The 27,198-nt window shown below is 47.1% G+C and overlaps 2 protein-coding genes across 2 annotated transcripts in view; one reads left to right on the forward strand and one right to left on the reverse strand.

Moving 5' to 3' along the window:
• Window positions 1-2,503: 2,503 nt before the first annotated feature.
• Window positions 2,504-18,525, forward strand: RAB35 (RAB35, member RAS oncogene family). Its single transcript, XM_066331323.1, has 6 exons — window positions 2,504-2,627; window positions 6,295-6,345; window positions 7,103-7,226; window positions 15,100-15,224; window positions 15,311-15,435; window positions 15,907-18,525. The coding sequence occupies exons 1-6, from the start codon at window positions 2,576-2,578 to the stop codon at window positions 16,033-16,035; spliced, it is 606 nt and encodes a 201-aa protein (XP_066187420.1). The 5' UTR covers window positions 2,504-2,575; the 3' UTR covers window positions 16,036-18,525.
• Window positions 18,526-21,069: 2,544 nt separating this feature from the next.
• BICDL1 (BICD family like cargo adaptor 1) overlaps window positions 21,070-27,198 on the reverse strand; it is a 47,484-nt gene continuing 41,355 nt past the window's right edge. Inside the window, exons 9-10 of the mRNA XM_066331324.1 lie at window positions 26,921-27,041; window positions 21,070-23,606 (exon numbers count right to left, since the gene is read on the reverse strand). Coding sequence (XP_066187421.1) covers window positions 23,406-23,606; window positions 26,921-27,041 — 322 coding nt within the window. The 3' untranslated portion in view covers window positions 21,070-23,405. The remainder of the gene's footprint in view (window positions 23,607-26,920; window positions 27,042-27,198) is intronic.

A 27,198-nucleotide genomic window follows, 5' to 3' on the forward strand; every position in this document is an offset into this window, starting at 1 on the left:
GCTTGGGACACTGGAATGAGTTTCACTGCTGATGAATTAGCTGTGTTTTGGGATCACAAGAACAGCAGTTAAACCATGCAATGCAAAAACCTTTGCCCTGAAACACGTATGAAATTTGATGCTATTCAAAACCTACTAAATAGGTGTCAAAAAGCTCAGTGATTTTATGGAATCATTCACTCCATCACTGCAGCCAGGAAGGAATGAAAAAAGGGCAGGTTTTGGTGAAGAATGGCTGTTTCAGCTCTTGATCATGGGCACCTTGGCTTACCTATTCTGATTCCAATTGATGTTTCACATAAACATGGGAAAGAAAATTATATGTAAATGAAGCCTTTATTATTAACTTGTTCATTTTAGCCAGTAAGATCGTCTATTATTTTGATGATTTGTATTTCCAGCTTAGGTAGCAGCAAGTGGAAAAACTCATTTTCCCAAAGAGCACCTGAATTTCTGCACTGAGCTTAGTTGTTCCTGAGAGGGAGGAGTAAAAGGCAGGAGCTCACTTGCACTTGTGGAGAATATGCTGATTTTTCAGTCACAATGAAACACTCGATTTGGATTTTGATAGCTACTTTTTGCTGAACTATTTATACACTGCAGCATAATATATCAGAGATAAAATAGCCATAATTTTTGCCACAACATGAGATCTGATAAATTGATTGTGCCAACTTGGAGACTAAGGAATTAATTTTTTTCTCATTTGAAATGTATTAAAAATACCAGTTGTCAGTAAAAAATAATTTTTCCCTACAACTGATGATAATAACATCTTTGAACTGTCAAGCAACTGTCTCTGAGTGACAGCTGAACTGTGTGTATTTCAGGATAAAAAAATAATTTATGAGAGGTTTAAACTTACAAGGTGCTAAAAATTACCGTGGAAGAAAGACAAATGTAAAAGCATAAAATATTCAAATATTTTGATTTTTTTCTTAGTTACAGTTCTTACTGTCCATTTTATTTGGTAATGTCATGACACCTCACACTTTTCACATGATGAGGTTTCATGAGCTTAAAAATAGAGGTAATAGGGGTCACTGTCATTTTGGGTTTGAGCTGGTGGTTTGTGTGCTGGATTCAAGGGATTTCCCTGCAGCTACAGTGTCCTCAGTTACTCTGGTGGTGCTGGGTTGCATGATGAGCTGCCCCAGTGCTTGTCTGATGAAAGATATATATGAGATATATATGTGTCTGTGTGTGTGTGTGGTGTTTAAAATGCATGAGTTGCAGACTGAATGTGAGCAGAAGGTCACAAGTGGTTTCCAGGATGTGAGGACCTTGACGGGGTGAACTTTGAAAACTGTAATACGTTTCTGAAGGTCAAGATTAAGAAAGGTTTATTATTAAGTGAGACACCACCCACTAGACCAGATTGGCCCAGTCCCCACCCAGCCTGGCCTTGGACACTGCCAGGGATCCAGGGGCAGCCACAGCTTCTCTGGGCACCTGTGCCAGGGCCTGCCCACCCTCACAGGGAACAATTCCTTCCTAATACAGACTCATTTATAATCTGTAATAATCCAAGTTCTTTAGTGCTAATATACCTCTTCCCACCTGAGTGACAATGCATGTTAGTAAAACAGGTTTCATTAAATAACTCAACTTCATCTCAGGTGTTCAAGTACCAGCAAGAATGTGTTTTTTAGAAAAAATAAACTGAGCAAGATTTGCTCAGCACTTTTCTTGTTCCATGTCTCCACTTGGAAGTGGCGATCACCTAAAAAGTGACCACAGTCTTGCAGAATTTATGTAGTCAGTGGCTGGGCAACTGATAAAATCAGTCAAGCTGCTGGATGACTGTGAGTGCTTGTGAACTGCAGCTGTGGGCTGGGGACGGTGCAAGCACAGCTGCTGTGAGGTCAAGGGCCTTCCTTGACAGAGATGTGCCATACACAGGCACATCTCTGGATTAAAAACCCCAGGAGTTTAATTTCAGACTGGTCTGACTTGCCAAGCCTGTGACACACACACACACCTGGGCATTCCATATCACTGCTGCGGGGCTCCTCACCTGCGGCCTGGGCTGCGATGGGAACTGTTCTGTACCTACACAGAATCGCTCCTTTGGAGCAGAGCTGGGAGTGCTGGCTCTCCTTCAGCCTTTGGTGCTCTCCTGCGGGGCAGCGTTGATTTCTGCCGCGTCCTCACACGAGCACCTACGGGAACTACGGGGCGGGGGAACACACTGGCACCTGACGGAGGTCTCCCGGCGGCTCGGCAGTGGGGGAGGACAAAGTTCCCGAGGACGGGAATCGTGGCGCGGGCGGCGGCGGCTCCCTCACGCTCGCGCCATGGCGCCAGCCGCTGCAACCGCCGCCCCTCACGCGCAGGCGCGATGGCACGGGGAGCGCGAGGGCGCGGCCGTTTTCCCGCGCAGCCGCGGGGCGGGGCCGGCGCAGGCGCGGAGGCGCAGCTGGCGGCCCCCGGCGGCGGCCCCGCGCATGCGCGGCGGCGGCCCCGCTGTCAGTTCCGGCTGTTTGTCCGGGAAGTGGCTCCGGCCGGAGCCGCCGCCACCCCCCGCCCCCCCCTTCCCCCCGCCCGCTCCGCCGCCTGCGGCCGCGCCCCGGCCATGGCCCGGGACTACGACCACCTCTTCAAGCTGCTCATCATCGGCGACAGCGGTGAGCGCGGGCGGCACGGCCCGGGGGCGTGGGTAGGCCGCTGGCGGGGTGGCCGCCCCTCGGGCCGTGAGGGGCCGGGGTGCGGCGGCGGGGCCGGGGCGAGCGGCGCGGGGCGGTCGGGGAGGGGCGGCCTCCTCCGCCCGGGGCACCCGCGGCGTTGTGCTGCCGGTGCCGCGGCGCGGGGCTGAGCCGGGACCCCGCGCTGTGTGTGAATGGCGGGGCGCGTTCGCTCGGGCTTCGGGAGGTTTTATCTGATAAACCTGCGGAACTGGCTACCGCAGGATATTATGGTAAATAGCTTGGCTGGGTTTGGGAAAAGGCAGATTAGACACGTAGAAGTCAGGACAGCACCGGCAGTGCTGCCGGCATCAGCCTTGGCGAGCGCATGTTTTGACGGCGCCCACTGATCTGTTGCTGGGATGAGGAGGGAATTCCCTTCCCCTGTGACAGGCAGTTTAGGGATCGATGGGAAGGGCTGGCTGCCCTAAGGACTGTTGTTTCCAGTCTGGCAGCTAGTGCGTTTTAACAGTCATTATTACCTTAATTATTCCTTAAATCTTTTTCTGCGCTCCAGCCTGAAGTCTCAGTTCCAGACTTCCTTTTTTTTTTTTTTTTAATTAATAAATCATGGAAGAGCCGGTAGCTTTGCATACTTCTCATTATAGTATAGGGTGCAAATACCTAAAAACAAGAGATAAAGGCGTAGTTTGAGGTTTTTGGACAATAGACCTTTAAATACTTCTGCAGCAACCTCAGAAAGTTCTGGAGGGCTGAGCGTGTGAACTGTGCCAGTGTCTGGTGCTTTGGTCTGGGTACATAGGAATTGGGACTGCGAAGATTCCTGCCGTCGGTGCAGCTCGGTGTTGGTAGGACTCCAGCAGCTTGGAGTTGAATTTCCATAAACTGGAGAAGGGTGCATCCACCCTCTTCTTTTAGCAGAGGTGTGGTCCGTGGGGCGGCAGGTCCTGGCATGCAGCGAGGCACAGCTCTTGGATGAAAGGGTAATGTTGCACGATCTTGGCAGTTGTCACCTTCAGAAGCTTTAGCTTCATGTAAAAAATGTTTCATTCTACACTTAACTGTGTCTGCAAGAAGGGATCTAAGGAGGGAGACAAGACAACAGCTTCAGAGCAGCTTAAACCCCAGGCAGTTCTGGGAGCCTGTGGATTATTACAACCAAATGCTGCATTCTGAGTTGAGCAGTAACTCTGTTGCTTGCTGATGAGTTCCAAAGCTGTTCAGGCAAGATAAACAGGATGGTGAAAACTCTGAGGAAGACTTCTCATTTTAAACAATTAAATAAATTTTTTCAGCTCAGTCTTCCTGAGCAAAATCCCTATAGTGTATCCAGTGAAAGGAGTGTTGTGAGAATTGTCAGGCTGCCTGTGGTTCTCTGCTGTAATTAAATCTCACCATGTAGTTTGGCTATTGATTTTTCTTTGGTTTTGTTTTTGCTAACCCCAACAGGAAGGCTTTGTCCCTGCTTTCACAAAACAGTTTGCTTGTCTTGTTTATTGACATTTTATTCCCTGCAATAGGAAGTGGACTATTACTGGATAGGATAGTTCTGTCTCATCTGCTTTCCCCTGTATGCAAATCTGTCAAGAGGGTAGTAGGTTTGTGTGTTTTTAGAACAGGTCATCTTGAAAAGCTGCTGGTGATTTCAGTCGTGCCAGATATTTAAAAATAATACAGATGATCTGTACTTTGCATCTGCTTCTCTATTTCACTCTACCATTCAGTAAGATACGGGCCTTGGAATCTTGTCTGACACTGAAATTTCCTTTTAACTTTAATTGTGCAAAGTCAATAGGCCTTTTTTTTGGTTTTGTTTTATTTTGCTGTCAACAAGCTGAGGGCCTTGTGAGCCTTCTCTTCAGATCTTCTCAAACATCTCTGTGTGGGAAGTGTGGGGTCACCAAGAGTGTGGTTTCTCTGCGCGTGAAGAGTGTGGGTCACAGGCAGTGTTTGTTTAGTGAGATCATTGTCACTGGGAGCATGTAGGACTTCCTGAGTTTGGGAGGTTTCTTCTCCCTGGAAGCTGCCAGTGTGCTGGGAGCTCGTGCAGTGGAGGGCAGTGTGACAGAGCAGTGTCATGTGCAGCTCTGCAGCATCGCCCAGGGCTGGCCGAGCTCGGGCATGGTGCTGTGGTCGTCTGACAAGTCTGCAGGTTCTGGCATCTTCTTGCCTTTCCCTGTGCTGAAGGCCAAGGCTGCTTGGTCAAGAAGCACAGCACTTGCTGCTGAATGAAACGTTCTTGTTATCTCTTAGTTTCTTATTTTTTTCTTTGTTTACCGGTATTTGCAGAGCTTTAACTATTCTAAATAACCAGTCTTCTGTTAAAATACAGGAACTGTTCTGCTACCTTTTTTGAGCTCAGAGGTATTGATTATATGCATGCTGCAACTTTGTGTTTTTTAGTTCCTTTCCTCTTTTCCTCCTTAGCTTGACAGCAATGAGAAATGAGCATGGCTTCTTCAGATGGCTGGTGATTTGAACTCTTTGCAAATGAGACCTGGCTTAGTGTAATCATGCAGATTTTTAGGTTGGTTTTTATTTTTTGTTGGTAGCTGTTGTCACATGTCAGCAGCTGAGATTTACTGGAGTTCTGCATAGCCTTGCATAGGTCTTCTGTTAAGAAGAACTTACAATTTATACATCATCAAAATAATTACCATTAATAACTTCTACCTGAAAAGATTTAATAGATAATTACCCTGCTGAAGTTTAATTTCCTATTCATGCCATAGCAGATTTATTTTGGGGAGGAAGGGTCATTAACAGCAGAGATGTTATGCACAGATAACAATGTGGAGGCATTTGGATACCCAGATTCCCTTAGGTGGGTGTGCAGGAATGAGTTTCTTAGAGTTCTTGTCTGAAGCACTGTGAAAAATGCTTCCCTGCAACCGGGTGTGATCAGAGTGCAAACAATCAGTCATGGAAAACCTGGATGAAATGCTGCTCAAAGCATTTAGAGAAATGTTGCATGGAACATCTTGGTGACAGGTATAGCTTCAGAAAGGTGTGTGTCCTTCCTGTTAGATGTGGAACAAGGCTGTTTTGGATGGCAATACAGGACAGTGATTCCCAATTCCTGTTTGATTAGGGTTCTGTTAGACTGTGGCCATGCTAATGTGAGCTTTGTAGTACTGAGCCCTGGTGTGACTGTCAGAGCAGTCCAAATTCCACACAGAGTGGAGGCAGGCAGTGGTGTACCTGATGTCACACATGATGTGCCAGTGGAATTCAAGAGAGTGCTGAATTCAGAGCAGTGTTCTGAGCCCTTGTTAATTCACAGGACATGCTCAGCTTTGGCTCTTTCCCTAGCAGATGTAAGCCTACTGACTGTAAATTTGCTTTTAGTTATTATTCTTCTCTGACCTCTTGAACTGACCACAGTTCAGGAGCTGCTCTTGGACGGTTTGGTAAGGGCTGGAGGAGGGAGGGCACAGGTCCCCCTCCCTGAACTGCTTCCAGAAGCATCCTGAGTCTTGGGGTGACTGCGCTTGGTCAAATCTCCAAGGAGAGTGGGGAGATGAGCAGTCAATGTGGGTGGTACTAAAGGATGTGCTGATTTTTATGCAATGGATGGGTAAAACACTGTTATGTTCCCTGACCCCCAGGATGACTATATTGAAAGATTTGCTGTGTTTGTTTGTTGTAGGTGTGGGCAAGAGCAGTTTGCTGTTGCGTTTTGCAGATAACACCTTCTCAGGTGAGTGGTTTGTATCCTTCAATAAGTGAAATGCTCTAGGTTTGTTTGAGTGCTGCTGGTTGGTAAGGAATCTGTGTTTGCCCACTGATAGCTGTGCTGGAAATACACCATGTTTTTAACTTTGCATCTCTTGGTATGAGCCTGTACAGGCCATCCTGTCTGATCTTCACTTACTGCTGGAAGTCCCTGAGTATTGAAATACTGAGGTGGTTCCACAAACAGCTTGGGTGGTTTAGGTTATGCTGTACTGTCTGCAGACTTCCTATTAGCCATTTGGGATTTAGATTGATTGAGTATTGTGGTAAACCACTTACATTTGTGATATAACCAATTCATGGGGAGGAAACTCTTAGAAAAGACTGTATTCAAAACAAGTGTTTGCACAAGCATTTAAAGCAAAGTGTCTCAAAATTTTATCAAGTGAAATGCTCTCATAGTTACTGTCTATTTCATGAGATACTTGGGTGCATACTCTTGATCAATGTGATAGAAAAATAATAATTTTATTTTGTAGCACTGAGCTTTTAAAGGTTGCATGGAAAAAGTGGTTTTATGGCTGGAGAAAAAGGCTGTTAGCTACAGATAAAAATATGCAGATCAGCATGATATAAGCCATTTTACACAGTAAGCAGATATGGGGAACTTTGTTCTCTTGTCCAGTCTGAGACCTGCTGCCAAGTAGTGCTCAAGAAGTGTGCTTTGGTACATCCAAAATAAACAAGACCTAAGTTCTTACTTGCCCACACTTTCCCTCCAGGCAGCTACATTACCACCATTGGAGTGGATTTTAAAATCCGGACAGTTGAGATCAATGGAGAGAAGGTGAAGCTCCAGATCTGGGACACAGCAGGCCAGGAACGCTTCCGGACTATTACATCAACGTGAGTAACGCCTCTGTGCTGTAGCTTTGGGTCTGGATCTCATAGTCCAGAGTTGGAGTTTAGATATTCAAGTGTTGCAGTTGATTAACTAATGATAGCTGTGTGGTCTGTACAGTGAAACTTCTCTCAGCTGTGTCAGAACTGACCATGGTGGTGATGTTCTGGCAAGGTTTGGAACTGGGATTTCAGAGTTCCTCTGTGCACCCTTTTATACATTTCTGTGGTGGCTTTGTGTTATTGCTGTGCTGCTGGTTTCCACGTGGTAGAACTGGAGTTATTAGACTGCAGATAGTAGACAACTTGCCTCTCTGCCTGTCCAAGTTTGCCCTCTGATTGAATGCACTGCAGAAGCAGAGTGCAAACCCTCTGTCAGTGTCATAGAACTAATGAACAGCTTGGAGAGTGAAGAGTAGGATTTCTGATCCCTGGTTTTCCTTTTGGACAAATGCTTTAGCAGCTATCTTTGTGTGGAGTTCTGCTGAAGCAGACGCCCACATGATATTAACCTTTTCCTTGGTTGGAATTCAGATTCGAACTCATTGTCCTTTTGAACAGCGTGTGCAGAGCTTTTCCTGTTCCTGAAGAAACCACACCTAGGGCTGCGGTGGTGGGAGCTAAGAATAAAATGTGTTTGTAAACTGATTGCAGTAAAGGTGGACTCCTCACGGGGGAAGAGGGAAAAGTGCACTTGGAAATGGAACTTTTGTTTCCTTGGGTTTTAACCAAAACAATTCTTGAAAGATCCATGTGTTTCACATGGTCTTTCATGACTCACTTCTCCTTTGGCTCTTATTTGAGAGGAGGATCATTTTCAGCTGATGAACTGATTAATTTACTCAGACCTGAAAATAATGAGATTGGTTACGTCTGTGTTATGTCTAAAGCACTAGGAATGGCAAAGTTAAACGTGATGTGTGCACCGCCCCTTTCCTCCGCGCTCCCATACGGATATTACTGGGTTGCTTCCATTGTTTCTTAAGTGTTTAGCTTGAAAAAGCTCGGTTGCCTCTTGTAGGGTTCCTGTGTGTGTGACATCACTTCTTGTTTGAGCGCTGCAGGCAGCTTTGGGAAGGAAGTGGCGAGGGGGAGGCAGCGTGCAGTGCTGCGGCCCTGTCAGCTGTGACAGGCGAGTCCGAGAGCCCGATTACTGCTGAGTCAGCAAACGGCCTTCCTGTTTGCAGATTCCCGACACGGCCGGGGCTCGCTAATGAGCGTTGGGTCCTGCGGCGATGCCAGCGGGCTGAGAGAGCCACGGTGTGTCCAGCCCTGAGCAGGGAACACCAGCCAGCTGAGAGAGCCACGGTGTGTCCAGCCCTGAGCAGGGAACACCAGTGAGCTGAGAGAGCCACGGTGTGTCCAGCCCTGAGCAGGGAACACCAGCCAGCTGAGAGAGCCACAGTGTGTCCAGCACTGAGCAGGGAACACCAGTGAGCTGAGAGAGCCATGGTGTGTCCAGCCCTGAGCAGGGAACACCAGTGAGCTGAGAGAGCCACGGTGTGTCCAGCCCTGAGCAGGGAACACCAGTGAGCTGAGAGAGCCACAGTGTGTCCAGCACTGAGCAGGGAACACCAGTGAGCTGAGAGAGCCACAGTGTGTCCAGCACTGAGCAGGGAACACCAGTGAGCTGAGAGAGCCACGGTGTGTCCAGCACTGAGCAGGGAACACCAGTGAGCAGAGAGAGCCACAGTGTGTCCAGCACTGAGCAGGGAACACCAGTGAGCTGAGAGAGCCACGGTGTGTCCAGCCCTGAGCAGGGAACACCAGTGAGCTGAGAGAGCCATGGTGTGTCCAGCCCTGAGCAGGGAACACCAGTGAGCTGAGAGAGCCACGGTGTGTCCAGCACTGAGCAGGGAACACCAGCCAGCTGAGAGAGCCACGGTGTGTCCAGCACTGAGCAGGGAACACCAGTGAGCTGAGAGAGCCACAGTGTGTCCAGCACTGAGCAGGGAACACCAGTGAGCTGAGAGAGCCACGGTGTGTCCAGCACTGAGCAGGGAACACCAGTGAGCAGAGAGAGCCACAGTGTGTCCAGCACTGAGCAGGGAACACCAGTGAGCTGAGAGAGCCACGGTGTGTCCAGCCCTGAGCAGGGAACACCAGTGAGCTGAGAGAGCCATGGTGTGTCCAGCCCTGAGCAGGGAACACCAGTGAGCTGAGAGAGCCATGGTGTGTCCAGCACTGAGCAGGGAACACCAGTGAGCTGAGAGAGCCACGGTGTGTCCAGCACTGAGCAGGGAACACCAGCGGGCTGAGAGAGCCACGGTGTGTCCAGCACTGAGCAGGGAACACCAGTGAGCTGAGAGAGCCACGGTGTGTCCAGCCCTGAGCAGGGAACACCAGTGAGCTGAGAGAGCCACGGTGTGTCCAGCCCTGAGCAGGGAACACCAGTGAGCAGAGAGAGCCACGGTGTGTCCAGCCCTGAGCAGGGAACACCAGTGAGCTGAGAGAGCCACAGTGTGTCCAGCACTGAGCAGGGAACACCAGTGAGCTGAGAGAGCCACGGTGTGTCCAGCCCTGAGCAGGGAGTATCAGCAAAGGAGGATTCCTTCTGTTAAGGGGAATAGCTGTGGGTCGGACTTTGTGCAATGTTTTATGGAAATTCTTGTCTTGATTAACATCTAAAATAGATAAGCTGAAATGTTTTGAGACATTTGTGTCTGTTGGAACCCTGCTGCTACTTCCTTTTGCATTCCTTTTTACCCAAGTGAGACATATTTTATTTTGGGGGCAGCTGATATTTTGGGGTTCCTGCCTTACCTCTGGTAGTTACAGACTCCTCCATTTCAGCTGTGGTCAGGGAAAAAGATCTGCATTTTTTGCAATTCTGTGCCAAGAAGTTCATGTGTCCAAGTGCATTTGAAGTGTTGAGGAAAACGCTTTGGGAATGCTGGTTATAGTGGGATGAGGGTGCCTCTTGCTAGGCTGGTTGGCTGTGTTTGTCTAGTGTTCCTAATCATATCACCTATAAAAGCAGGCATTAACAGGAGTTAAATTTTAGAAATGGTTCTGGCTGGCTTGGGTTGGTTTTTTTTCATTTATTGGCAAAATAGTACTGTAACTGATTTATTTATCCTAAACTGACTGACAAATCAAGTAACCTTGCTGGTTCTTACAAAAGGGCTTGGCTATCAAATCATGGGTGGATTGTGAGTGCCCTGTCAACAGAATGTAGTAGTCTGCCTAGTCTTTGACTATATTGAGGTTTAGACTGAAGTTAAGAATATAAAAGGTGTTCCTTCAGTATTACAGTAGGTTAGGGAGTCCCTTTACAGTGAAAGGCAGAGTTCAGATTGACGTTGAGCCAAGCCTGGCAAGCAAGCCTGAAATTAGAGCCCATCTGGTAATTACAGTAATAGATTGGTAGTGCTGCTGTGTGGACTTAGAACTGCAAAATGGTAGAGGTGGTAGGAAGTTAATAGTGGAAAATCGGGAAACATTAAAAGGTTGTACTGGTTTGATTTCACTTGACTGTAGCTACAGTCAAAAGCTGAAAAGCAGAATAAAACTGTTACGGAACAGAAATCAGGTTGGTCTGGAGTATTTTACAGAAGCTCAAGAAAATGAAACTAGATCAGAATTTCAGACTAGGAAGTATAAAGGCAGCTGGTTTTATTGTCTGTTAAATGTGGAAATCCTGGGATAGCTGGTGCCTTCTGGGAGGAGAGGCTGATCTGTGTGAACTTGGTTGCTATGGAATATCATCCAAATTAAATTTGATTTAAATTCACCAGGGATTTAGCATGCCAGGACGCAGCTGTATTAGCAGGAATACTTAAAATGCATGAACAGCCAGTCCCTGTACTTGATTTCCTCTTGTAGACAGGACTACTTTGTCCTGATTCAGGACTGTGGGTTTAGGATTCAGGCTTTACATAATAGTTGTCAGATGCCAGCTCAGGATGAATAGTGATAGCAGAGGGACCTTCTGCCATGGTTTCCTGTGGAATGGCATGTTTGAGAGAGGGGTAAGATCTTTGAGATGACAGAATTGCTGTGTCTTGTGAAGCAGATATGGCTAAAAGGCTAGTAGTTAAAAGGCTGGTCTGACTGACAATAGATATTCTTCCAAGAACTTGAAAGAAAGATGAGTATGAAACCAGATTATTAGAAGTCTCTGGAAATGTTTAGAATTCTAGATGAATGAAAAAATGAAGGAAATGTGTGCTACAAAGTAGTGAAATACGAACAAAGAAGCTGGATTAAACCAGTGACCTGTCTTTTGTATTTGGCAGTTACATGTTTTCCTGAAAAAAACAGCATATGGATCCTATTGGACTGGCAGTGTCTCTTTTAAATCTGACTTAGCCACTGCTGTGCTCTGTCCAACTGGTGGTTGTAACTCCAGATGTTAATACTGGGAAGCAATTGCTAGAGCGAATATGAGAACTTTCTCACTGGTTTCTTGTAGCAGGGAATGCCCCAATGAGTGGCAAATGTTCCCTTGTTTCCCAAGGCTGTGTTCAGGGACGTGAGGAGGGATGCAGGTGGCTGAAGGACGTGTTGAGTTTGGGTAACCCCCAATTTAATTCTAGTGGTAGAACAAGCAATAAGCTTAAATGTTGGCTTTTAAAAGCCTTTTCCACACCTAAGCTAAATGTAAAGCTTCTAGGTCTAGGGAACTCTTCCAGCTATATATGGGAGATTGTTGGCTACTACCAAGCATCCAAGGGCATACACAGGTCAGGTTTGGTTGTCTTTCACCTCAGGAGGATACTTTCATGGATACTCTTAAGGTGAACAGCTGATCTAGAACATTTTTTTCTGTATTTTATGAAGCTATTTGGCTTTGGGTGTTTGTAGAGTGCATGGCAGAGCACACCCACCACACAGAGGACAGCCAGCATCACTCTGTGACTGAGAGGCTCAGGTTGAGGACTTCAGGTCTCTTCTGCTCTCATTTCTGTGGTCTCCATTTCCCCAAAAATGTGGATGGGAAGGAGATAAGACATTCTTTCCCTTGTGTCAAAGTCTCAACTACCTCTTGGTTGCCAAAAGCACAAAATTTACACCTACTCCTCCCTGAATGCCAAAAGCCCCATCTGTTCTCTACTCGCCAAAGCCCACAACCTGTTATAAAAGCAATTCTGCACTGCATCATTCTGGAAGTTGAAGTATGGGATAGGATAAATCAGATTTTGTTTTCTAGTACTGTCCTGCATTTGGGGTTGGAGAAGCTTTGCTTACTTGTTAAGCCTAAAATGTTACCGAGGATGCAGAGCCATATCTAACAACTGATAGAAAACAGCATGACCAGCTTTTTGAGAAAAAATGTATGCTGTGGGATTTTAGAGTTAGAGAATAACAGGTAGTCATGGTCTTATCTCTCAGGCTTATCTCTCTTGGTAATGACAGCCAATAGAGAAAATGACATTTGAGTGTAGATGAGGGGTTGGCAACCTTTCTAGAACGATGTGCCAGACAATCTTCCCTTCCAAAAATAGATGCAGTGTGTGCTGGTAGGCGCTCAGCAAGAGTCAGGGGTTGCTGTCTTGTACAAAGGAAGCTATTTCTGTTCAGGTGGTTGGCAATATCAGTGGCAGGAGCTCCAAGCAGGGTTCCCATTTCCATGGTGGTCTCTGCTGCAGGGTCCAGCCCACAGCCTTCATCCCAGGAGCAAAATCCTGTGGTGCTGACGATGTGTCAGGAGTGGGATCAGTGCACGCAGGCTGCCTGCTGGCTTTCCACTCCCTGCCATCAGATGCTTTGCTCAGAAGAAAACGTAGGTGCGTGGGCAAGGCAGGAGCAGCAGGATGCTCTGCTGGGCCCCTGGCTGGGCTGACAGGGATGCCAGGCTGCGCTCAGTGTGCACAGCAGAACGAAGCAGCTCTGCGTAGGTGCAGCCGAACCACTGCGCTTCTCTAAGGGCTCAGTGTTGTCTTGGCAAATGCAATGCTCAGTGTTGTTGAGGAAGTGGTAGGTCAGCCTGACGGTCCTGAATTAAGAGTGTTTGGTGATGATATGGGAGAGCTTGAAGGTAGTTGGTTTATTGTTCAGCTGTGGAGGAATCCAGTGTGTTGGTACAATTTGGGATCTTTCCCTTTCTGATGTTAGCACACAAAACAGGAATCAAAACCAGTGTGCAGGGCATGCTAGTGTCAGGGGAGGATGGGTTATTTTTGCAACATATGGGTTCAGGCCATGGAGTACTTTTCCCTCTAAAGGATCCAAGTTATGAATAAAGTTGAGTTGCAATCAACTAAAGCACAAACGCAGTGCTGTAGCAAGCTTTGAAGTTGTTGAAAGAACTGACTGTGAATGGACTATAACATTTGAAAGCACAGGATTTCTTCTGGACTGGGAATAAGTAATTCCTACCTGAGTTAGTTCTTGCAAAGAGAAGTGAATGTACAGCATAAACCACCGGTAAAATGTGGCATGGGAGAAGTATTTGAGTGTCTTCTGCAAGTGCTCAGACAGGCAGTAGGTGCAGAGTGTTGTTCTCCTGCTGCAGAACATCCTGGAGGAGCACTGCTGCCCAGGGACTGCTGCAGGGGCATCAGGAGAGGAAGGTGTGTGACTCTGGGGGTGATCTGTGCCTCTCTGCAAGTCTGTCTGATGGTGTATAAAGGCAAGTGGCTTCTCTTGTAGAAGGATGAGGCTGGAGGTGGGAAGAGACAGTGACTTGCTTAAGCACTTCAGTAGCAAAGTGAGCTGAAACTTTGAGAGTTTCTCAAAGGTGTGTTTGGGTTAGGTTCAAAGGCTTTGAAGTTCAAAGGTGTGTTTGCTGAGTTGGAAAAATTAAAGAGGAGCAGAATGGTCACAGTGGAATCTCTCAAGTCCAGTGGATCTACTGCTAGAAGTGCTTGTGATAAGACAGCAAGGTCTAGGAATGCTGTCACAGTTTAAGGGAAAATCCTCAATTTTGTATGCTGGTTTCTTGAATTTGCTTTATTAAAAATTTTAATATTGATCAAAAGAAAGAGAAGAGGACGAAAGGAAAAGAATGAAGTTATGCATAATAAAAAAATTGGATCCTGATGAAGACCTCACTGTTAATTGTTTCCTGTTTCAATTACTTTTTATTTTTTGGGTCACAGCTGCCTCATTTGCAATAGGGAATGTACCTGATAGCCTTGTGATTGTGGCTAAAAACTGAGAAGGTAGAGCTTGCTGGTTTTTTATTTAGCATTTTCATGGTGCACATACTATCTGTCTTTAGTAGCTTTGTGCAGGTGATAATGTTGGAACCCGAATTCAGATACTTTTCTTGCGTATCAGACTTGTGCATCATCTTTTAAAGGTGCCAGTTGCCCAAGACTAATGGGAATAAACTGAAATAAAGCTTATTTTTAATGGCTAAAGGTAGCAGAGTGTATTGAATGCACATATGGAGTCGATCTGTTGAGTAGGAAGGTGTGATCAGAACACAGTCGCTCAACAAGACAGAAATTTTTGAGAGCTTGTGAGAACTGTGACTGAAGGTTGAGTATATTTGGAGATCTGCTGAAATTTTAGTCTGTAAGTGATTGTTCACTGATAACAGAATTACTGCAAAAACTTGATGTGGTTTATACAGCCCCAAGGTTCACATCACAGCCAGTTTTGAGGATGTGCTGGGGGTGCCACTGCCTCTGGTCCTGTAGCTGGAAGACAGCATTCATCTTTGAAGGTCTTGACAACCTGAACAAGGGAAATTTTAGAAGTCTTTGGACTCGGAAATGTATTTATAGAGTGAATGAGCAGGAAGCTCTGCAGTTTTGGAGGAATAGCCTGGGATCAAGCTGTTACAAAAGAGCTACATGAGTCTCAATGGAAAGAAAATGGGGCCACTTGATTACCATAGCTTGAGGATTTGTTGTGAATCCTGTGGAAGCTCAGTGGAAGAGAAGGTGATACCTTGGGTTAACATTTGCTGTCCTTTTGTGCCCCACAGGTATTACAGAGGAACACACGGGGTCATTGTTGTCTACGACGTAACGAGCGCAGAATCTTTTGTGAATGTAAAACGGTGGTTGCATGAAATTAATCAGAATTGTGATGATGTCTGCAGGATACTAGGTAGGTAATTAGGGAGTTACAGCATCTTATTTAGTGGCTGGCCTGCTGAAATACCAAACTGACTTTTATTCTCTTTCCTTTTTTAGTGGGCAATAAGAATGATGACCCAGACCGAAAAGTGGTAGAAACAGAAGATGCCTATAAATTTGCTGGGCAGATGGAGATCCAATTGTTTGAGACCAGCGCCAAAGAAAATATTAATGTGGAAGAGGTAATATAATATTCAGAAGAGCAGAGATAAAATGATTTGGGGATAATGGTGTGGGAAGAAATAAAAATTCCATTCTTCCCATTGAGAAAGAAAAAGTAAGCTTGTATGAGTTGCAACTAGTAGGTAAAATGGCAAAAAGAGACATTCAGCTTGTTTTTGGAAGAGCTGGGGAAGCAAAATGAAGGAGCCCACACTGCATTTTCAGCTTTACAGTGCTCACGTATTAGGCAGGAAAGACTTGAGAATGCTTGTAGGAGGTAGGAGTGCCCAGGCTTCACTCCTGGCCTCAGTTGACAAGCTGCCCTGGTTTTTAAAAAGGGATAGTGGTACTGTTTAGTTTGGGAGTGGGTTGGAAAAAGGTACTGGATTTCCACTCAGGCCATAGTGGGTTGGGGAAGGTCTCTGAAGCAGCACCCCACAGGAGCCAGCCTGAATTCTGGGGTGATCTGAGTGTGCTTGTTTCTCTTGCAGATGTTTAATTGCATTACAGAGCTTGTCCTGCGAGCAAAGAAAGAAAACTTAGCAAAGCAGCAACAGCAGCAACAGAACGATGTGGTGAAGCTAACGAAGAACAGTAAAAGGAAGAAGCGGTGCTGCTAATGCCCCTTCCCTGCTGCAGAGACTCTGCTCTCAGACAGATCAGCCCCTCCAGCTAGACTCGGGCAATTCCACTGGGGCAGGCTTTGGGAGGACTTTCTCAGTTTTGTGCCGTTATTTAAAGATTTTTTTTTTCTCCATGTTTTCTATCAAGAGGCGCTGGCACTTTACCACTGCAGTGCCAAGAAGGTATCGGATGGAATCTTGCCCCCCTCTCCTCCCCTGCTCATTCCAGTGCGCCTTGTAGACAAGAAGGACGTTGCCTACCAAGTGGACTAATTAACCCAAGAGTTTGTATATAATGTATATTGCTTTAACCAGCCTCACCTCCCTGTTGTCGCTTTGGCTTCTGCCTTCTTAATGTCAACCAATCATGGACTGCAGAGTTCATCTTTTTAAAGAAAAAGTTCAAAAGTTCTTAATTTGAGTTGGCTCCAGGTTGGCAGTGACTGCTTCCTGGGGCCTCCAGCTGCATTTCTGTTGGGCTCCAGGCTGGCAACTGGTGCTCCTGGGGCCCCTGGCTTCTCCTGCAGTCCCAGGCTTTTCCTGGGGCTCAGGCTGTGTTTTTCAAGGTACCAGGATTGCAGGTGTCGCTGCTGGAGCCTGGGGTTTCATTTCACCGGCCCCTGGGCTGGCAGCTGGAGCTGCTGCTGGGGCCTGGAATTTCAGCTTGCCATCATCCAGATTTGTGGCTGGATCCTTGGGTTTCACCTCTTTGCGCTGCAGCCCAGCTGTACCTGTGCTCTCCTGTAGTTTGTATCAAGATACTGGAAAACAAACTGACCTGCAGAAGTGGGATTTGTTTGGATAAACCCTTTTTTTGTTTGTTTTTTTTTAAAGCAAAGTTTAACAACTTTGACCTCCGCTTCTGGTTCTGCCAGTGTCCTAAGTGAGGGTCCATTTCTTTTGAAAAGAACAAAAATCATGTGATTCTGCCAAAAACCCCAAACTTCTCCTTGTTGCCCTGTCCACAAATAGGCAATCTGAACTTGAATGTGAATTTTGGTGGCAAAGCTTTTGTTTTCAAGAGAGAAAAGGCATGAAATAAAACCCAGCTCTTCTTATTGATGTCTGAATATGAAAGCTGCAGAATCATTCCCAGGATTCTTCTGTTAGGAAGGACTGCTGTTTAATGCAAAGAAATGGAAAGCTTGCTTGCTTGGGTTATGTGGTGGTGGAGGATCACACTTGGAAACAAATGGGGGCTTGCTGTGCTCAGCAACATTTTCCTGGCCCTCGTCAGCCTTTCTGGGAAAACAAGGGCTCACTTCCTCAGCCTGAATAGATGTAGTTAAAGCTGGAGAGTGTATGTGTGTGTAACTAAAATATCAAATGTCTGGGCTGAAGGGACATGCTCAGCACCTGAATTATTGCCTAAATGATACTAAAAATAATTTTACCTTAAAAGGCATGGAGGGCATGACTTCCTTTAAGGCCTTGAAGGTGGACGTACTCCATGTGCCATTAAGTGGCCCTATGGAATTTCTGGCCTTAGTTTGGTAGGATGTGATTCACTCATGTCCATGAGCTTGGAATCAGCCCACTTCTCTCCCTCCCTCACCCCTTCCCCAGGAGAGGCTACATTTTAGTCACTTATTTTGCCTGCATTTTTTTAGATTTTTCAGGTTGTGGTAAGAGCCCTGATCATACAATCACATCACAGTCAATCACTTTTAAAGAATTTTTTCCGAAGTGCAAACAATGAATGTGTAACACGTGGGTTTTTTATCGGTTCAGGTGCTGGGGATATGTATCCAGCTGCCTTCACCCATCTCTTTTCTTCACATATCTTGCATTGGTAACCCAAGAATTGGAGTGAGCTGGGATGATGCTGCTGGAGTGAGCTCTGATCACTGTAAGACTTGAGAGGCTGTGGGAAGTGGTGGCTTAGGTCACACCAGTCCATCCTGTCTGCTCTCCAGTGTGGAATGTGGTGTGTGCTGGGAGGAGCTGGGCCAGCCCCTGGAGCTGTGCTGGGGCTTCCCCCTGCAGATTGAGGGGCCCAGCTGTGTTACTTTGGGAATCTTGTTGGTAGCTGTATGCAGATCTAGGAGGGAGTAACTTCATATAGGCAGAAGTAAAGAACGTGTCTGAATTTACTGGAAATGATGCAATAAAATGAGGAAATGGTGCACCCGAGCCTGGAGTGTTCTCTTATATGGAAAAATCGGTCCTCTTTGAGTCCAGGTTTTTGTTGCTGTGGTTGGTTGGAATTCTGTCAATCCAGGTCCAGCTTCCTGGCTTAAAGTGGAAGTTTCTTTTTTTTTTCCTCAGAGCTGGCTGTAGAGGAGCAGTTACCTCTGCTCTTTGCCATCACTGTTCAATTGGAAGGGGTGGGGACCGTGTCTCTAGTGGTGCTGATGTGAAGTTTTCTAAATGTTGAGCAATGGAATGTCTAACTGGTTTGCTAGGATTATTTCTGTAATGAAAGTTTCTAATTATGCTTTTTAAATAATTTTAAAAAACTAAAAATAAAGGTTACAAGCTGCCAAATCTTTTTTTTGAGGCTCTGTTTCCTCTGCTGTCCAGCACCTGGAGATGGAGGGTGGCAAGCCAGGGCTGAGCTCTGCTGCTGAGTGTAAAGGGTTATTTCCTGAGACGGGATATTAAAAAAACCATAATTAATGCTTTCAAATGTTTAGTTGCTGTTTTAGTTTGAATGAAAGAGCAAGGTGGAACCGGTAACTTATTTCTGTGTGAAGTGAGATGCCTGTGATTGTGGTGTGATTGAATCTTTTGTCTTTCTGCTCAACAAAAGGTATTGAGTGAGCTTTGAAAGCTCCTCCTCCCGAGGTGACTAAAAAGCATCTGGAGTGTCTCCTCGCTTTCCCAGGAAATCGATGTGTGTTGAATTAATTTGTACAGGAACTGCAGCTGTGGCTGTGCCCTCAGCATCCCCTTGCCCTGCCCAGGCTGCTCCTGAAGAGTGGGATGGAAAAAACCTGCTCTGGGATGGTGCCTTTGCTCCGTTTGTGCCCTTCTGGGAGCAGTAGGTGGAGGGGACTCCTGGGGATGGTGTGAGCTGCAGCTGCCGCCAGCTGTGGGTGTGTCACTGTCTCTGTCTGGTGTCTAAACTACTTCCACTTTGAGTCTGCCTCCGCAGCAGGGCCAGTAAAGGACACAAATGGCTGGAAGGTGGGATGATTTACCCACCTTTCTGTTTTCCTGTGCCCCAAGAGATACAAATGTTTCAAATGGTTTTGCCCTGTCCCTTCTCTCCTAAGCACGCACAGGGGCTTTACCTGGCTGAAATGCGTGGGATGATGCAGCACCAAAGATGCTGTTGGCTGTTAAATGACAGTTCAAAAAAGGAGCTTGTTTTGCAGCTGGGCACAGTAAAGTGGTGAGAGCTGAGACAGTATCGTATAAATGATCTGTTTTATTCTGAAGAGAACTATTTACAAAAGAAGTAGAGCATCGTTTTTACTAAAAATATGCCTTTATAGATTTTTATAATATGTATCTTATAAAAACCATACATTTATTTACATGACTGCTACATACAAAAATTACAGCATTGTGGTATATGTACATATCTATAGGTACATTCTTTCTGCTTGTCCCTGCTGTGTGCTTTTTCCCTCTCAATCCAAGGGAATCATTGCTGCAGCACCCAGACACTTCCTTTCTTGGCTTTTTGGTTCAAACAATCTTGCTTTTTATAGCCGAGTGGGGAGTAGAGAGTTTGCCTGATGGAGAGGCATAGCTGGAATTCACCATTCTAAGTAGGACAAGTGCATGTGGCCCTGCCTGCAGCCTCACTTCCTGCTCTCTGTGCAAAATGACTCTGTTGTCAGTAACTTTTTGATTTACTGCTCATCTCCATGGCAAGTTGCTGATCTAAGTTTGTATGAAGATAAAGTGCTAGTGACTTGCCTTCCATATACATTTGTTCCTTGTTTACAGTTGCTTCCCTTGCAGAGTTTAGGAAGGGGAGACTGATCCCTTTTCCCTCGGGCTGCCATAACAAACATTTGCCCAGTCACCTGGTGCTCAGCTGTGGGAAAAGTCCTTTGTAACCTTAATCTCAGCAGGCATCTCTTCTCTGTGCAATATTTGAACAGTGACTGTGCAGCACTACTGTTTTACCATTATCTCAAAAGCAGGGCTGAGGGTTGTGTTCAGAGCTGCTGATCCCACTCCTTAAATCTCCTTTGGGATCCTGAGAACCTGCTGGATTAATGTGCTTCCTCCATCTCCTCCCCTGGAGCCGCTGTTTCCTTTACACCGTGTGTGTCCTGGAAGAGTCAAGTGCCACAAGTGAAGTGTCTTCTAACCAGCACTGCAAGGCTGATTCCGGGCTCCTGGCCGTGACAGGATACAGGTGAATGTGTCAATGACAGCACAGGGTGAAGTAGTCGGGACCTTGTTAAAACACGTGACAAATGGGGGTGAAGGACTGCACAGGTGAGGTTTTTCAAGACAGAAGACAAAACCTAGCTGCTGTGTTAAGGCAGTTTCTGTTCCTGTGGAGTAGCAGCTCAGCACAAGGAGGTCTCCTTTGGTGTGTTGTCCAGTTCATTACACCCAGTTCTCTTGTGTCTCTGGGTTTAGTAGTGCAACTAAGTCTTTAGGGTGAAGGGGCTTGTTTGAAGAAACCATACCCAACTGGCACCTTAGAACATGCTGACTTTCCTCTTGCAATCTCTTCTGTCACTCTTGTTAAATACATAAAATTGCAATGGGATTAAGGATTATTCTTAAATAATGTGCTGTGCCTACCCCTGCAACTGATTGAGTCACTTTCCTCAGCAAACACAGCAGAAGGCACCTTTCTTCATCTCATTACTGCATCTTCATGGGATAACTTAACTCCCTTGCCTTAGAATTGCATCCATCCATCCATCCATCCATTCATTCTCACTGGGGTAGAGCCCCACACAACTGCTGGGCATGTGGCTTGAGTAGAGTTGGTGGGGTCTGGGAAATGACAACTGGCAGCAGAAGAAAGGTCCCTGAGGACCGAGATGTTCATGTGGCTCTCCTGTGATAGAGCATCGCCTTCAGTTGTTCGCAGGTGTCACTGTGTCACAGGTGTCACTGTGTCACAGCTGTCACTGGCATCCACACAGCCACGCCTGGTTTTGCAGGTACCAGTGGTTGGGCTAATGCATGTGGGTGTGTGGGTGTGACAGTCCTGGCAGCAGGAGATGCTGAGCATGTGCCTCGTGTCCCTGCCCTATCCAGAGTCACAGTACAGTCACAGTACATGGGAGGATGAGGACTGAGAGCACGTGGCACTGCACTGCAGCCCTTCCCCTCACTTGCACAAGTGGCTACAAGCAGATACTCAACAGCTGAGCATTGCCTAGAAAGGAGAGGCCAAGGTTCATTTTCCTTCCCTGCCTGTGAGGCTCTTGACTGCTTTCTCCATAAAGCCTCAAGCTGTATTGGTGGGGCTTTACCCAGCTATTTCCTGAAGCAGACTCTGCACCCCAGGGTTCACTGTTTTCATGTAGATGGGTTTTGCCACTCAGCTCTCTACTATCATTGCCAATCTCAGAGCACTCTGTTCCTTGCAACCCAGAGCTGCCTTAGTGCAAGGTGATTTCATACCAGTGTGGTGGTTTCAATGCTAATAAGGAAATACAGGAATGCTCAAATATTCATAGGCAGGAAGGATATTTGTACTGAGGTATTATGGATGTTCTATCCCACAGGTAAGCTGAATAATACTAAAACACAAGCCACCAGCCTCTTACCTGCTGCTTAGGAGGTGTTTGGTACCTATTCTAGCAGAAAGGTTGTTCCTGTAAGTAGTGAGCAGAGATAGCAGCTCCCTGTGGGATGGTGTGTTAGCACCGAAGTTGCTGAGCAGGGCAGAGCTGAAGGTGCACCCAGCTCTGTCTGCCGTGGGACAGTGTAGGTGGTGGCCTCTTTAAAGCAGCAGGAAACAAACTGGGGCCCATGGGTATCATGAGGTGGGAGAATGTGTGAAAATTGCATGACAGCAGCAGGACATCTCTGAACTGAGCCTGGTGCTCCTCACTGGCTTATGATGGTAGGCTGATAAAGGAGAAGAGCTGTAAAGTGCCCATCCAGTGCAGATGGAAGGTCCCTACTAGACTATTGCAGGATTTCCAGCACTGCTGTGTGCATACACCAAAAAAGCCACGTTCCTTCTTGTTGATCAAGTCGTGCAAAGCAGGCTCTGGTCATCTTTGATCAAAAGGACCTTTGGCTACCTGCTCACCAAAGGGCTGAGCAGCAACTGACCCACAGGCAGGGACAAATCCTCCTTTCTGTCAGGCCATAACCAATGTTACTGCATAGGGCAGAGTAACCTGCAGGCTTCCCAGAGCTTTGTAGACACTCTGATAGCCTTTGGCTTCAGTGAAGGTGTGCTTTCTGAGGATCGAGTCTGCCAGCCCAGTGTCAAAGACTGACTGACATCACTGGGAGTAGACTTTCAGTGAATTATTAGTTAGGCTTTTGGGGGCCTATCCCGTTAAAATGAGAGTTTTCTTACTCTGTTTGGGAGATGTGTATGGCTTTGGGGAGAGGTGTGTGACTTGCTAAAGCTCCCAAACTACTTTTGGCCATTGGAAGAACAGCAGGTGCCCCAGGACTGAACATGCACAACTTTTATCCAGTCTGTAATCTGTTGTAGATGGTCAGTCTCCTGGGGAAAAATCTGTGTAGCTACAGCCTACAACTCTTACCTCTGTAACAGGAGGGAGCTGGAGAGGACAGTGACACCACCTATCTGTCCTCTGAGCTGCGAGGAGCCTGGATCCCAGCGAGGGTGAACAGCCACACAGAGCTCCAGGGGAGATGGTGCCCAGGCAGGATCTGCAGCGAGGGCTCAACTTCCACCACGGAGAAAGCTACATTTGTCAAAACATGGTGATGCTGGGGCCAGAGTGACTCCAGTCTCAGTGGGATGGATGAAGGATGTCACAGCTGCCAGGGTGGTACAAATGGCTCCCCTCTGTCCTCTTGCATTCAGCCCTCTTCTTCCCCCTGTGCTCGCTGTGACAGCAGTTCTCAATCCCCTGCACCGCTCTGTCTTGGGGCTGCTTATTTCCTTCTCCAGCATAAGAATGCTTTTAAGACAATCAGAGTATTCTTCACAGCAGAAACTGGACTGTGTCAAAGCGCCTAAAATATACCCTGAAGTTTATCACTTCACTTATAGAATAAGAAAAGTTTCTTTCTACTAGAATCACATTGTCAATTTGCAAATCTCCAATTCATGTAAACATTTGGTTCAGACCAGGTGCGGTGTAAATAGTGCAGAGTCTCAAGGGTTAACTCCTTTGCCCCCTTCTTTTTTACTCAGTGGATCAGACTTGGGTCCATCAGCAAGCTGGGCAGCTGCCCCACTCCCCATCTTGAAGCAGGAATTGTTGGAGAGTTTTCTCTTTTTCAAATTAATTTTTCTTGAAAAAGGAGAAGAGACGGTTTCCTTCGGCCCCGACGGGCTCGTCCCCCTGCTGCTCCGGCCTGAAGGCGGGGGAGGGCCTGGCACTCCGCTTGGCGCCGGAGCCACTGGAGAAGGAATAAGCAAGCTGGCTCCATTCCTTCGGGTGTTTGTCCATCAGCTGCTGGTCAATGACCCTGTGCATGTCATCCTGCAGCAGAGGGAGAGGACAGGGGCCTTAGTGGCAGCTGATGCTCAAGGGGGGATCGCGCGGGGACGGCTGAAATGGGTGTGAAACGTGCAGTGATGAGATGGAGGAGGGATGACGGGAGCGGGGACAGACCTGTGTCCCCACCCGACAGCAGGCTCAGCTCTGCCTGCTGCCGTGAGGCTTTTCAGGGACTGAGGAAGATCAATCACACAATTCTGAGGGATAAATTGCTCAGGTGGTCTGTGCCTGTTTGGGACTCTGTGCCACCCCTAAACTGTGTTTTACTGCTGGCTGCAGCTTGCAGATGTCCTCTTTGGGGGAGAAATAAATAATAACAACTGCAGGTGAAAGCAAAGGCCAGCAGAAGGATGGAGGTCTGTGCTGAGCAGGTCTGTGTGCACACCAAGTGCACAGGCAAGGGTGGCAGAGCTGCTGCATGGCCACTGTCACTGGGGCTTCTTTAGGGAAGGTGCTGAGGGGCTGGGGCAGGTGTGGGCCACCAGATCCCTCCTGGGCTTTGCACCAGACTCACCAAACAGAACTGAGCTTGTCCCTTAGATCCTCTCCTTCCCCTCAAGCCAGCATAGCAGTGGGAGCTCTGGCTGACAGCTCAGCATGAATTGTGGCTTTTCAGATGTACCAGAAATGCTCTGATTCTGTCCATGTTTGCACCACAGTGAAGCTGATTTACACAAAATAATTACCCAGTTCTGCTGCCACTAATGTTGTGCTAACATGTTTCTTGAAAACCTGGCTATAAATTTTACAGATTTTAAATTTCAGATCCATTGCTTCTCCTCCAATTGAATACTTAAGCTACAGCTTAGTGAAAATGTGTGTATACAAACTAGCCCTACAGGAGGAATCAATGCTCTCCAGAGGTTTGGTCCCTGATTAGGGCTGAGGACACTGTCTGGTGAGAGCAAGGATACTACTCTGGATGGGCTGGACTGGTGGAAGTTCATTCAGCACCTGGTGAGGGGCAGCCTGTCAGGGCAGCCCCAGGACTGAAGGGAAGGTGCTGCCATTGCCCAGAAGGTGCCCTAGCTGCTCTGGATTGGAATCAGATCAGCCAGCTGGGACTGGAAGCTTAATGGCTAATCTACTGTTGCAGCATTTTCTGCAGGGAAAAGGATTGATAGCCATGACCTGGACCTGAATTTAGTATGAGGACTTCACCTGTGGGAGCAGGAGGGTGCAGAGCTACACAGACTGGGGAAGCTTTGGGTCTTTTTAGAGAAGGGCTGGAGAGAGGAAAGGCAGAGGGAGAGTTTAAGAGGTTGAGGTGAACATCAGTATGAAATATCAGTGAGACAGGTTTCCAGAGCTGAAGCTGCCACATGAAAATGTACAGCACTTGGATTTGAAGGTCCCTCTTCTGCTAAATGAAGTAGGTACCCAGGCTCCTGCATGGCAGATCTGTGTCCTTGATCGACCATACAACAAAGGATGAGAATGATTTATATATATATATTTTTATGTATATACACATAAAAATAGCATTGGGTTCCTGTCAGATGATTTCATCAGAGAGCAAAATACTTGGATGGGGGGATTTTTTTCCTTGAGTCCTATTTTATAGCCTATATGATTATGTCCTTAGAGAACACTGTAATCTTGTTGACAGCCCTTGGTGAAATGCAGACTAGAAGTGTGCAAGAGCAAAATGTTACCAGATTAAAGTGTCCAATTATGCCCAGCTAAAGCAGAGACTTTTATCCTATTTTATCAGAAAATTTCTGCAAACCCCTTTGCAAAATAGTCCCCAAAATACATAAATCACCTGACTTGTTTTGTGCGTCTGTGGCTGAGCTGCTGTTAAGGGGACATGAGGTGGTGGGAAACTATTTTGCTGCTGTGTAGTGACACCTCAGGTCAGTATGTTGGAGACAACTTACTGCCATGAAGTGGGTCTGGGCCTCAGCTCAGAGAGCTGATGGGAGCAGGTCTGGGGACAGGACCTGTTCTTAACCCCTAAGCTGGGTTTATTCTAGCACTAAATAGGCCTCACTTTATACCACCCATCCAGACTGAACTTGGATCCAGACAGCTCCTATGCAGAGCACTGAAGTGTCACTTACTGGACAATGAGGCTGAGAAGTAAAATCCCAGCCTGTCTTTTAAGAAGCTTTCCAGATACTAAGTATTTGGAGAGGGTTAATAACGTGCACCTCAGCCTGGCTTTCCCCGTGGTGCCCTGGTAAAGCCTCACCATGGGGTGCAGGATGCTGCCCCTGGCTGGTGCTGGGATGGGGGGTGTGGGTGGAATATTGGTGGGTGATGGAGACCCCCACTGGCCCCTCTTGCCAGATGATGGTGAGGGCAGAGAAGGATGTGGGTGATGGTGGCAGCAGATGGAGAGGGGATGGAGAGTGTGGGGAGCTCACCTCAAAGGCAGGAGGGGTGTACGACTAAAGCTGTTGGTACAGGAACTGAGAAAGGCCACTAGATCAGAAACCAAAGGAGCCAGATAGTAAAAAGCCCTGAGGAAGCAAACTGTAAGCAGGAAAAAGAAAAGAAAGAAGAAAAGAAAAGGGAAAAAAAAAAAGAGAGAGAGAGAGAGAAACGAAAACACAGTGGAGTTGAAACAGGAGCGAGGTTGTACGGGAAAGGTTTCTACTGGTCAGGCTGGTTGTTAGTAGAGGTGGGGCTGTGCACAGTCTGCAACAAATCAGTATAAATGGCACAGACCTTTTCTCTCGAGTCTGCTTTATTTTCTGTTGAAGTAGCCCTCCCTTGGTGCTGGTTCTGGGAGGAGGCAGCTTTGTCTGCTCTCAAGGGCTCTCTGCCTTCACAAGGGTTTCCCCCACTGACCCCAAGCAGAGCATCTCCGGGGCAGCTGTGGAGCTGCCATGACTTTGTTTTTTTACCTTAGTGAAGAACCGGAATTTTAGCTTCTCCTTCTTGATGGATCTTCAGAGTTGATGAAAACAGTGCAGCAACAATCAGCACAACCTCGTTCTCCCACCTTTCTGCTCCATCATGGAAATGCACAGACATGCTGTGCCCACACATACCCAAGGTGTGCCTGCCTAGGGACATCTGCACAGACCCCTCCCCAGCCCGGGACAGAGCAACGTGCACATTTCTCATTGTGCCAGGAGGCACAGTGTGCTTCTCCATTTTAAATGAGGGTTTAGAGCTGTAGAATTAACAGCTCACAGCTAAAAGGCTCGGAGCAGGGAGGGGCAGCTCCTCCCACGCCCTCAAATGCCCAATCCATGTATGCTCAGGTGGAGAACAGGACACACCCACAGGGAGGGTGGCCCTGGGGTCGTGTGTCCCCGCAGCCCCTGCCCTGCCGGGGTGCTCACCTGCCAGGCCTCCAGCTGCTGCGAGAGGTTCACTTTCTGCTGGATGGCGTCCAGGAGTTGGCTGTTGAGGGACATCATGTCGATCTTGCACTTGGTGAGCTCCACCTCCACCGCGTTCTTCCTGCAGGGACAGAAATCGGGGCATGGCACCTTTCACTTTTTAAATGAAGAGTTAAGCATATCTAAACAAGTCTACAACTGATGTCTTTCACTGGCAAGTCTCCACATCCCAAGGTGTTCATCTCTGTTGTGTTTTGGACAATCTATTAATCTGAAGA

Source organism: Sylvia atricapilla, chromosome 17 (assembly GCF_009819655.1).
Source record: "Sylvia atricapilla isolate bSylAtr1 chromosome 17, bSylAtr1.pri, whole genome shotgun sequence".
Taxonomy (NCBI): domain Eukaryota; kingdom Metazoa; phylum Chordata; class Aves; order Passeriformes; family Sylviidae; genus Sylvia; species Sylvia atricapilla.